The sequence below is a fragment of the Neolamprologus brichardi genome, chromosome 20, assembly GCF_056152115.1.
Source record: "Neolamprologus brichardi isolate AB-2024 chromosome 20, ASM5615211v1, whole genome shotgun sequence".
NCBI classification, from domain to species: domain Eukaryota; kingdom Metazoa; phylum Chordata; class Actinopteri; order Cichliformes; family Cichlidae; genus Neolamprologus; species Neolamprologus brichardi.
Window position 1 is genome coordinate 31711739 of NC_142123.1, and position 12072 is coordinate 31723810.

Sequence of the window (12072 nt, forward strand, 5' to 3'; positions counted from 1 at the left end):
TGTTGAAATTATTTAGAGTGAAATCACTCCTCAGCTCCTCACCTCTACTCGACACTTCCTGTTTCCCTGGCGGGACGTCCCACCTCTCCTACGAACACAGGGGGGCTTCTCCCCTGCCTCCAGGGGGAAATCACTGGGCACTGCACCCGTCAGCTCCTGACCAGGAAAACACAGGAAAACTTACAGCTATCTGGCAGTTACTTTAGTCGTTGTTAAAGTAAAAACGAAGGTAGAGTCGGCTGAAGTAATCGGAGGTTGGGGGCTGGACAGAGAAGACTAGTTAGAGACATAAAAAGAGCATCTGAGGAGGTTCAAGCACCAGATAAAGACATCTGAAGACCACGTGGAGAGGACTAGTTGCAGAGAGGGATAAAAGGATCAGTTGGAGAGTGAAGAAGACTTTGGTTTAGGTGGGAATGCGCTGTCAGTGTCATATTGTCATCTCTTTTTATGACATCACTTACAGCTTCCTGCAGACAGATGCGTCTCAGCTCAGCCAATCGGCTGCTAAGCAGCGCCTGGAGACTCCGCCTCCTCTCCTGTAGCTCCACCATTCGCTCCCTCTGCTTCCTGTCTGGGCAGGTGAGAGGGTCTGCAACACACACACACGTAAGAGACAGCTAACAGACACACTCGAGAGTGTAGCATCACCACATGCCAGCGTTTATTCTCACCAGGTGCTGAGATGAGTTGACCTTTGACCTCCATGGCTTGTGTGTCCCATATGCCCTCTCCACCTCCTCCTTCCTCACTACTCGACTCCTGTTCACCTCCCCACACACTCTCTCTCACCTGCAACAAGTTGTCATCACAAATAAAGGTTAGTGCTGCAAGCTCGCACAGACTCCCTGCAGTCCTGATGACACTGACAAACCCCGCTGCTCGTGTGATGTCAGCACCATGTTTTGACCAATTAGCCAATTAGAAGCTTCGGGACTTTCTCACCTTGCGACTGGGTTCATAAGAGTTCCAGTAGTTCACTCCTGTGGCCATCCAACAGTCAGAACACAAACCACAGCACTGCTTCACTAACTCGTCTCACTGCTCGGTTAGCTGTTAGCTGACGGTGAAGCTGCAGTTCCAAAATGGGCCTGAAGAGGGAGGCAAACAGTCTTCAGAGCTCCTGACCTAGGAGGAGAACAAAAGCACAAGAAGAAAAAGAAGAAGGTGTTAGAGTGAGGACCAATCAGGAAGTCAATAAAAGATTAGAAGCTAAAGTTCAAAACAAAAGATTTTCTCTCAAAAAGTCACAAATACTATCAAAGTAAACATTTTAAAATGTCAAAACGGCGTGCAGTTAGCTTGAACTTAGAACCTTAACAAATACATTTACACGAGAAATTACCAACGAAAAATAAAGCTGGAAAAAAACCCCTAAGAAATACTTGGAGTCGCTCTGGCTGAGCAGGCGACCCTGCCTGGGTTTGATTCCATCCTGGACCATTTCCTGTCTACTCTCCTCTATATCTGTCCTGTCCAATAAAGACTCTGGAGGACGAGGTCTCATTAGCAAACTGCAGCACAAACAAATGTTTAAATAGTGAAACATGTAGGTTTCAGCTGCTCCGTTATTTACAGCGCTCGCCACGGCAGGTAGCTGTGCACGCTTGATTTGGCCAGTTTATGTATACTCCATATGACTCTATATGTGTGCATCTGTGCATTAAGTGAGCTGTTACACACAAGCAGCATCAAACCTTGCAGTTGTTTGGCCACATGTTGGTGGCTGCAAAAGCCAGTAGCGCACCATAGACTCTCATTAAAATGTGCAACTTCTCAGCATTAAAAGCACGTTTATTGGCTGGTATGAAGAAAGGTTTGGTGTCTGTGGACAGCTGTACAGGGGGGATTTTTAATAACTGATCCATCTGCATACGGGTGAAGCAGATGTAGCTGCTCGGTGTCCAGTGTTGGGGAGTAACGGAATACATGTACCGCCGTTACGTATTTAAAATACAAAATATGAGTAACTGTTTTCCGTTACAGTTACCGTTTAAAAAGGTGGTATTTAGAATACAGTTACTTTGTTGAAATAAATGGATTACACGGCGGTACTTCCCTGTTTCATATTGTCGCGGGTCAGGACTGTTTGAGTTTTGTTTGACAGCTACGTTCTGTTGTTCCAGGCGGCAGCGTTACTGTTGCCATGGTTACAGGGTGACGCTCTCTCTCTGCGTGTTTCCTGGGTGAGAGAGGCCTTTTTGTTGTTGTTGTGCTAAGCTAACAGGCAGAACGCTACAGGTATAGCTCTAAAGAATGTAGCATCATGGGCAGTGTAGTCCGTGCTGCAGGGAGAATGGACTGCCATACACGTTATGTGTCTGTGAGCGAGGGAGGAAGAAAAAGGAAAAGTACGAGCTGTCATCGAGCAGAAACGGGAGCTGGAAGCATGTAAATATAATAATAACCACTGCAGCCAAGAAGAGAGCCTGATGAGCCCAGTTGTAAGTAAGCTATTAAGACTCGACTGTACACAGTGTTCGTGTTTTCCTCCAAAAACAATAAGTTCTGTTGGAGCAGCCTTTCAATGCCTCTCTCTGTCTCTGCTAGCAAAGTTGACCCAGACAACAAAGTAAAGCTAGTTTTCGGCTACGAGCCCAACACAGAACCCACCGTATTAGCCAGAGGTCCCTTTACTACGGTTCGGAGCCGCGGACCTTCAGTAACAGTAATAAATCACAGCAATAGTACATTCATGTAGTTGTAAACAGCATGATAATATATTAAGTAATCCAAAGTATTCAGAATACGTTACTCTCATTGAGTAACGGAATACGTTACAGAATACATTATGGGGCATGTGTTCTGTAATCTGTAATGGAATACAATTTAAAAGTAACCTTCCCAACACTGTTGGTGTCTGCAGGGTCTCACCTCAGCTAACTGCACTGAACTGGACCTCCCCAATGTTTTTGTGCTGCTGTTGCCTCTTGGAGTGTTTTTAATGGATGATCAAATAACACCATTTGCTCTGTGATACAAACGTCTTTATTAGCACCAATTAGCAGGTAGGTGTGCCAGTGTGTTGCACCCACAGGGACACTGTGGAAAATATCCTGACCTGGTTCTCACAAATCTGATGTTGTGGCTTATTTGTAGATGCTTCCAAGCCTTCAGCGGCCAACAGAGAAGCATCAATCTCGCCCACCTGCTTCGACCCAAACACCAACAAAACGTTTGGATTCACATTTTAATTGCAGATTTGTTTTACATGCAAAGAAAGCTGAGTGCAGGTAAAACCTTAAACCCATTTTCTGTTTGACTGCAAAATAAAGACAAAGTTCACACGTCACATAAATGCTTCATACAGTTTTATTCTTTAAAAGCTCAACGTGCCCTAAAGTAGCCAGTCTCTGCATTTTTACCAAGCAAACAGGAGAGGATGTTGCATTCATTAGAGAATGAAACCATCACATTTGGTGCTTTCGTGAGAGTTTTTACAAAGAAAACCTACAAATACTTTGAGTTCATGGTGATAATTAAATATGTCAGCCACTAAGGATGACTCAGAGGCTTTAATGGTTTGGAAAAGGCAAAGCCTTGAAGATCCTTGGGTTAGGGATTCAGTCTGTGTTTGTCTCTAAACTGGGATTAAATGCACAATATGAGCAGAGATACGATTTAAATGGATCTGAAACAATGAAGTCTTTTCTCGTGGAGCTTCGTGATCAAATGCGCAGGTTTGTGTGCTGGAGCTGCAGACGGAGAGAGCTGGCTCCAGATTTACTGGGTTTAAAGGAAAAATGTGGCGAGAACGGCGAGTACTGACATGCCTCAGACAAAAGACAGACACACAACACACACACACAAAGGTTTGTCTGTCAGTCTGTAGCCAAAACAGAGAAAGACCAAAACACATGAAGCCCATTTACAGTGACAGCGCGGTCGGGCGACAGATGTTTGAAGCTTGTGCGACCTCTGCGTGTCTGTCTGGAGAAATATTATCTGGACCTTTGAAAATCCAAATTTTAAAAAAGAGAGAGTGAGAGCTTAAGTATATCCTGCCTTGTGATTGGCTGGAAGCAGGTGTTTGATCTCTTCCTGCTGGTTGGAGGAGTGAAACCGAGAAACATCTGCATCATCAGACAGCAGCAAAGTCACAGCGCGATGGAAACAGGCTCTGAGCTTTGGTAACATTTTTACATGTAAACTTTAACCATCTCCAGCTGTTCCTCTGGTTTCATTCAACAGTTTTTTCTAATCCAGCCACATGTGCAACACTGACTGACGACAGTGTCGCTGCGTTTAAACCTTTAAGACCTACCATAGAACCAAGTCCGCCAGAGCTTATATTATATGTTTACATGCTGTGGAGCCATTTTTGGGAGCATTTCAAGTTGATATACATCAATACAACCATTATAGCCGTGATTTTAATAATATGTCTGCATTAAGTGCATAGTAATTACATAAATTGCAAAAAAGTGCAATAAACTACAAAAAATTGAAAATCTTTTTTTTTTTTTTAACATATATTTCTAGTTAGAGAAATTTAAGAGGCTTATCCCTGAAAACTGTAAATACAAAAAAGTTGCACAAAATAGTTTCCCACCACAGGAAATTTATTTTAAGTGTCTTCATAGTTTTATTTTTGAAATACACCAATTTTTATACACTGCAGGAAAAACGAAAATAAATATTATAATGCAAATTTGCAAAGAAACAGCATATGCATCAAAATAAACTATTTCCAGCAGTGCAATATGAGTCCTAAGCATCCCAGAAACCACACAGAAAGTCATAAAGTCAAAGATAACTTTTAAAAACACCAGTATAGGCTCATAAGGCCCTGATGGTAAAAAACTACATTTCTGCAACAATGACGTCACTTCCGGTTTCGGGCAGGTCATGGCGGACACACGATAGTTCATGCTGACGTCTATTCCAATGTAGGAAGTGTTACAAACAGCTGATTGGATCGGCAAAGCGTGTTTCTGGAATATTATGTTTTTGTTGCTGCAAGTGCTTTTTATGCAGTTTTTACAAAGCTATATGTGGAAGGAAACTGTGACCGAGGACAAGCTGATGGTATAAGATGTAAGTACAACTCCTCCGGTTTCATATGCAAAAAAAATTATTGCGCTAGCTTACGTGGTTGCAGAGCTACTGGGATTTAAAAATAGTTACGCAAAACAGAGCGTGCCCGCTCCAACCGGCTTTAAAGGGTTAAACCTAATTAGTTCAAAAGCCCACAGAGGATAAAAAATACACCGCACAAGCCTCTTTGTAAGAATAAAGAGGTTTTACATTTTAAAGGCTGTCAGTGGCAGAGTGCACGTCCGGAGCATGCAAACGTTTTCTCGAGGAACCTGAACAGCAAACCTAACAATATTTAGTAAAAAGCACAAACAGGTTCATGGATCTCTGAGTGTTTACAGGACTACGCTGTGCACATACAGCCTCTGTCATGCAACATCTACCTGCCTGTTTGAGCATCTGTTATAACAAGGCAATCAAGACCAGAGCAAAAGGTCGTTTTTCAAGCTTTAGATCTGTTCAGATTTGATCATCTCCTGTCTGTTTGCCTCCTAACAGGGATTCAATACTGCAGAAAATCTTATAAAGCCACAGCACGACGTCACTTCCCATCCTGGAAATGTTCCAGCCCAACACAGGAAAGCAGACACGAAGAAAACAACAAGTGTTACTTAATCACAAAACAACAAGGAGTCTGAAACCTCCGAGCACTTTTACCCTCCAGCTGGAGGAGAACGAGATGTCCTCCGACAGCACAGCCCTGAGAACAGGAAGTGGAGCCCAACAGGAAACAGGAAGAAGGAAATGAGTGATGAAAAAAAAAAAAGGGGGAAATTAGGGGGGATGGGAAGGACTGACTGGGAACAGCTGAAATGGTTGGTAACACTGGTGTGATTCACGCCACAGTATCCAGCAGCGGAGGATAAAGTCTCACACAAAAATTCAAGTTTGTGTAGAAATGGCGAGGATCAGAGAGGCGGAGCTTATAGCATTATCGCAGTCTTCTTCACACAGATGTTGAAACTGTGTAAGGAAGATTGCAGCAGATGGTTTGACGTCCTGTTTCTTTGGAAAGCTTCCTGTAGAGCAGGGAGGAGGTCAGGGTGGATGATGCAGGATGTTCATAAAACACTTTGAAATCTAACGTTAAACTGGTTTTGTTGTGACCAGTAAAACACATCTACTGACCCAGCTGCCCAGGAGGACAATCAAACAAGAATAATTTGCAGTAAAGCTTCATTTGTCGACCGTGTACGGACGCTGAAGTTATTTCAGTATTTGCAGACTGCTTCTTGGAGCCATCGGTGAGTCAGGCATGCAGGGACGAGTGCCAGGAGTCCACGAGGAGACGGAGGAGACACAAAATTACAGCCTCTACTACTACAGGAAAAAGACAAATGTACAATTTGACACTAAGATCATTAAAAAGGGAAAAGCAGCTGTACGTGACGTTTTCCTGCCTGAGCTGGCAGCTATTGTAAAAAACGGGTGTGTGCACCAATTCTGGTACCTGTATCCACTTGTGAGCAATTTTCATGACATATGAAATCATCTGCTGCACGAACTACACCGATCTCACCGAAACCATGGAGTTCGAACGCGGCTTTTGCTGCTCGGGTATTTATTTGCATGACATTACAGAGGAGACAGATGCAGCACTGATCAACATCTGAGGGAAACACTGGATCTGGATTTTAACGTTAATCAAGGAGTTTTTCCTTCAGGGAAAACCAAACAAATGTGGAGATGAGCCAGAGCTTACTGACGGGGTTTTCTGACACCAAATGCTCTGTCAAATGGTCTCCCCCTCCTCTCTGTCCTCCTCCACCCTCCTCTTACATTCCTGAGTCCTGCCGGGCCGAGTCCAGACCTGCAGCTCCTCCCTTCATCCATCAGCGGCTCGATTGATCGGCTTCAGCTCGTCCGTCTCCTCGCGCCGCTGTGATGGAGTGAAGTCTCCGAGACAGCTGCAGAAGTTCTGATTGAGCGCTTTAGCCGCTCTGATTCTCCAGCGTGTTGTTTGTGCTGCGAGGGCGACGCGCGCTCTTTACCGTTGGCGTCCTTTGATGTTTTGTTGCATCTCGTCACCAGAGGTTTGCTTCACATCTGTTTTTGTACTCTCACACACTCGCAGCCTGGTCTTTGACCTTGTTGTCTGTGTGTGTGTTTTGGGGGAGGGTTGGGGTGTCACTCTCACCTCCCCTCCCCCCTCTCAGGTGTTGCAGGCCTGAACAGCTGATCTGATAACAGCCCGCTGAGGCCAATCTGTTTCCAGTCTGAGTGCCTGATCTCTCTGAACCAGCGCAGCCTCCATCATCACTGCGAGGAGCAAACGCTTTCAGAGCCTCGACGCTCTCCCACCTCACAGTCCAGGGTCGGATATACGAGGGATGCGTGCACACAGACGACACACAAACACTTTTTGTGTTAAAAGTTCAGAAATCCAGAACAAGAACTACAGCTACATCCAATTTTCAGCACGATGCAGCTCTTATTTTAAACCCTTACCTTCTTCTGTAAATGATTTAATAACTGTAATTAAACTGATTTAATTTGATAGATTCACACTTCCTCGTCTCTTTTGTTTCAGTCGTGGCGCTTTAACAGCTGCTGCCTCCATTTATTTTGTGCCTTCGGTAGTTTTTCATCTGCTTGCGGCATCAGATCTGAGATTACCCAAAACTCATTTTTCCTGAATGTCTCGCCTTTATATTCTGTGAAATTGTGCTTCTTCTTTGCTGCTGACCTAAGAGAGTATGACATTCATTCACAGCTAAATGTGAAAACATGAATGATGCTCGTGAACATGCACAACACTCCAAAATGACTGGAATTCACAAAAAGACGACCAAGCACATGTGAAGCTTTATAAGTCAAACAGAAAATGCACAGGTTTCTGCCTTTGTGCACTTTTAGTCATGAATCTCTACAGTTTAATGCGTCTGGGCCGAGAGGTCTGCACTGTGAGGACTGAACCTCAGGTTTAACCTGCGCCTTCAACGTTACAAAGGTGGGTCACTTCTAGGGATGGGTACCGGTATCGGTTCTGACATAAACGGTAGTAACCAGACCGAAAAGCAGCGCACATTTCGGTGCTTTATTTTCCTGAGCTGTGATACACTTTAGATTCTAGCCAATCATTTTATGTTTCCGAGGATAGTAGGCGGGTCCAGGTACGTACGTTCTTTTAGAGCAGAGCTACAGATTAAAAATGCCCAAGGCGAAGCGGTCAAAGTCTGGCTGTACTTCACAGCAAAAGATGCAAACTCAGCAGCTGCAACAAGTGCTTTAAGCTGATACTGTGATGCTGTCAAAGGAGGTAACACCTCAAATCTGATGAAACACCTGGCGACACATAGCGTTTTTTTAAAAGCCGAGAAATGCGCCGTATTTGATAGCTTGCTGCGAGACCTCACACCGAGCACATCTACTGCGGGTGTGGTGCCTGTTATCGACCCGGAGTTAGCAACATCCCCCAAATACCCGAAGAGGAGAGTCCTGGCTCCTAGCCCTGCCAGTGTAGCAGAAATGATGAGGATGATGATGCAGCAGCAGCCGTTCTTCTCTGCGTGAGTAGCTTAATGTTGTTCGTGTGTAATTTACGTTGAGTAGGCTAACCACGTTATTACATTAATGCATGTAAGGTGAACTAGCAAACACCATCATAGCTACATGCAGCTGTCTTCTTGTTTGATGGCAGATACTCCCTTCACCCTGGACAAAAAGGCTAAAATGACCAAAGAAAAAGTGGAAAACAGTTAAACACGAGAGGTTTTTGGACTAAGTTTGTGTTTTTTCCATTGTTTAAGCTGCTTCCAGCCAAGAGTGATACCATATATGCCCCATAGCTGCAGAAAAGGCTAACATTGTTATGTTTTTACAAAAAAACAGCTGAACATGAGAGGTTTTTGGACCAATTTTGTGTTCTCCATTCTTTAAGCACCGGTTTGAGCACCGTTTAAGCACCGGCACAGTTTCAAAAGTACCGGTTTGGCACCGGTATCGGATAAAACCTAAACGATACCCATCCCTAGTCACTTCTGAGCCGTGCATCACACTGGCACTCTGTCCAGGACGTGCTCTGCGTTTCGTCCAATGACAGCTGGGACACACTCCAGCACCTCTGCAACCGTGAACTGGTCAAGTGGTTAAGAAAATAGATGGTTGGTTCCTATCAGCGCGCATCATTGTCATTTCGTCCCGTCTTCCTCCCTCAGCTGGTCGTGGCAGACGGCCCCGCCCCTCCCTGAGCCTGGTTCTATTACAGCTTTCTTCCTGTTGAAAGGGAGTTTTTCCTTCCTACTGTCGCCAAGTGCTTGCTCATAGAGGTTGTCTGGTTGTTGGGGTCTTCTATAAATAAAACTTTAGTTGAATTATTGGAAATTATGCTGCAGACCTAACTGACCTGAGAACTCGAGATAAGGTGCGTAAAACTACCAGCCAATCAGTCCTCTGGAAAAAAAGAGAGACAATTCCTTGAAGATCCCGGAGACTTCCATGCTCAGGGAGTATGTCTTTCCTGAATGACATCCAATAAAAAAAGAGACTCACAGAAGCAAATTATTCCTTCACTCGTGACCCCTCCACCTCCCCCACCACGACCCAGAAGACTCCAAGTATATTTCATTGTTTTATAAGCCTAATAATTGCCATATTTCCTTAAAACATGACACCTAAACCTTGTATTTGTTCATCTTGCAGGTAAAATTCTGCTTGTTAAATTCTTCACTTGCTCTCAGACCGTTTAAAACCAACCAGGCTGCAGCTGAATAACCATAACAACCTTTATTCAACCAGCAGGCTACACATCTGTACTTGAAGCCAGATCTTCCCTTGTGTTAATGAAGGAGCAGTGGACCTGATTACTGTTTCTAGCATTAGACGAACTACAGCTTAACTAACCACCTCTCACGTGCTGCCGATTCATATTTTTCCAATATTTCAGTTTGATCTTTGTTTGTGAAACGCTGCCAGCAGACCTGTTCCTGTGATTGTGAGATGCTGATAGTTAGACTGAAAGCCCTGAGATGACACATCCAGCTGATAACAGCCTTCGTGTGATTGCTGACTGCTGATCTTAGGTTAAGTGAAGCCAGATAAGGCAAAGATATCCTGAGCATGCTGGACGTGCTCCAGGATTCGTCCTCCAGATTCTGCTCAGACTCACAGCTGTGGAGTTTTACTCGCCCACAGAGCAAGACCAGAAGAAACACGTCGGGCCAATCAGGATCTGACGTTCGCCGCTAACGGCAACATGATGTAAACAGAGAGGAGCTCATGAGCCCGACAAGTCAACAACAAATCGAACATTTAAAGATGAGAAAGATTAACACATCAAATGCACAGAAGAGGCTCAGCACTTCACACACACACACACACACACACACACACACACACACACACACACACACACACACACACACACACACGGAGAGTTGGTGATGAAAGGCTGCAGCTGCAGACAAAGAGATGCAAATACAGGATTTAAATATTCAGCAGAGAGAGAGATGGATGCTCTGTGTGTGTGTGTGTGTGTGTGTGTGTGTGTGTGTCCTCTCACTGCCCTCACACTAAACCGCGAAGGCAGGAGATCCCAGCAGCACTAATCCTGTTATCACAAACACTCTCAGTAGGAACTGAACCACGTCTCCGACCCTCTCCGGTCCAGTACCGGATCGGTGCTGCGCTGCGTGACCACGGCTTCGGCTGCATTCACATTCATCTCACCAAACTCGTGCAGGAAATCAGAGAAACACGGCGAACATATAAATCACGCTGCCCAGAGTTCACCGATGTGTCCTCGCAGCAGCAGGTTCACACGAGTCTGTTCCTGCTGTTCTGTCCACCTACACATCAACCATCAGGCTTAAAATTCAGACACACGTTCACCTGCATACAGCTGACTCCTGACGGAGAGTCCAGAAAGACCACAGGTTTGTTCCACACCGTGTCACAGCCACAGACGTCCACTAAAAATCACACATTTATCATAAGTTTACAGCGCACGACTCCTTCCTGTGATCCCTGTCCATCAGAGCTGTTTGATCTTCACCATCAACACTCGTCTCTGGTTCCAGGGTCAGACGACATGTTTAATGTGCTCTTTTTTTAAATTTTACCTGATGAGCCCGGTGAGTTCACCGTATCTAAAGCCCTGATTACAAAAAACAGACTTTAAATAAAGAGAACACACTCATTTGAAACTCTTTAAAGCCCAATTCTGACTTGAAAACTGCATAAACACATGAAACGTTTAAACTTGGACGTTTTTACTTTCAAATAAAAATCTGCCCATTTCTAATTCGGTGCCAGGAACACGCTCCAGTAAAGTCAGAACAAGTTCCCCGCTGTGATTCATCACCTCTCCCTTTTGACACTGCTCGCTGCATGCCTCCCATTCTTCTACTTCAGGTCTCCTTTGTTGCAGTTTTTGTTTCATAATCCTCCAGCTGGTACAGGTCCTGACTGCAGGCAGGCCGGTTTAGCAGCCGGACAGTTTCCCTCATACGTGTGCAGAATGAGGTTTGGTTTTTGTGTTACTGAAAAAAGCAACACCTTCTCTAAAAAAAAAAAGGTTGAAAAAGCTGCAGCGTTAATGTTGCCCTCACAGATGTGGTGATACCTGCATCCTTGTGGATGCCGGCTTTGAACTTTGTGCCAATAACAAGCTGGATGAGCTGCTCCCAGCAGGTTTTTGATGGGGCAGCGCGACAGCGTTCACTTTGCCTCCGTCCATCGTTAATGAAAAGAAGGCAGCGGCGTTTCTTCAGATCGTTTATGGCTTGTTCCTGAGCACGAGCATTGATTTCCACTTCAGAATCGTGTGTGTCTGTAATGCTGCTTGAAGATCACAGCGAAGGTTTTCAGCTTCGTCTCTGTCAGCAATGAAGTTTTTTAACAATGTCATGAACAGTAGATAATAAAACCCCAAAGTTTATGAAATGTTACCTTCATGTAGCTTTATTACACATGTTCTAATGAAGGACCTCACCTTACTCTGTGTTTCGTTTTATACCCAATGTGACCCTCGAGAGACTGGTGTCTCCTCCTGGGATCAAACTGGGGAGCTTTCGCCTGTTAGGTGAACGTATAAAC

The 12072-nt window shown here is 44.7% G+C and overlaps 1 protein-coding gene across 2 annotated transcripts in view; it reads right to left on the minus strand.

Moving 5' to 3' along the window:
* ccdc120a (coiled-coil domain containing 120a) overlaps nt 1-12072 on the minus strand; it is a 44326-nt gene that overhangs the window by 13479 nt on the left and 18775 nt on the right. For both annotated transcript variants that reach the window (XM_087833789.1, XM_087833787.1), the window contains 4 exons: nt 946-1128; nt 675-792; nt 465-592; nt 43-156 (listed from right to left, as the gene is read on the minus strand). In XM_087833789.1, the coding sequence (XP_087689915.1) occupies nt 43-156; nt 465-592; nt 675-792; nt 946-993 (408 nt within the window). In that variant the 5' untranslated portion in view covers nt 994-1128. The remainder of the gene's footprint in view (nt 1-42; nt 157-464; nt 593-674; nt 793-945; nt 1129-12072) is intronic.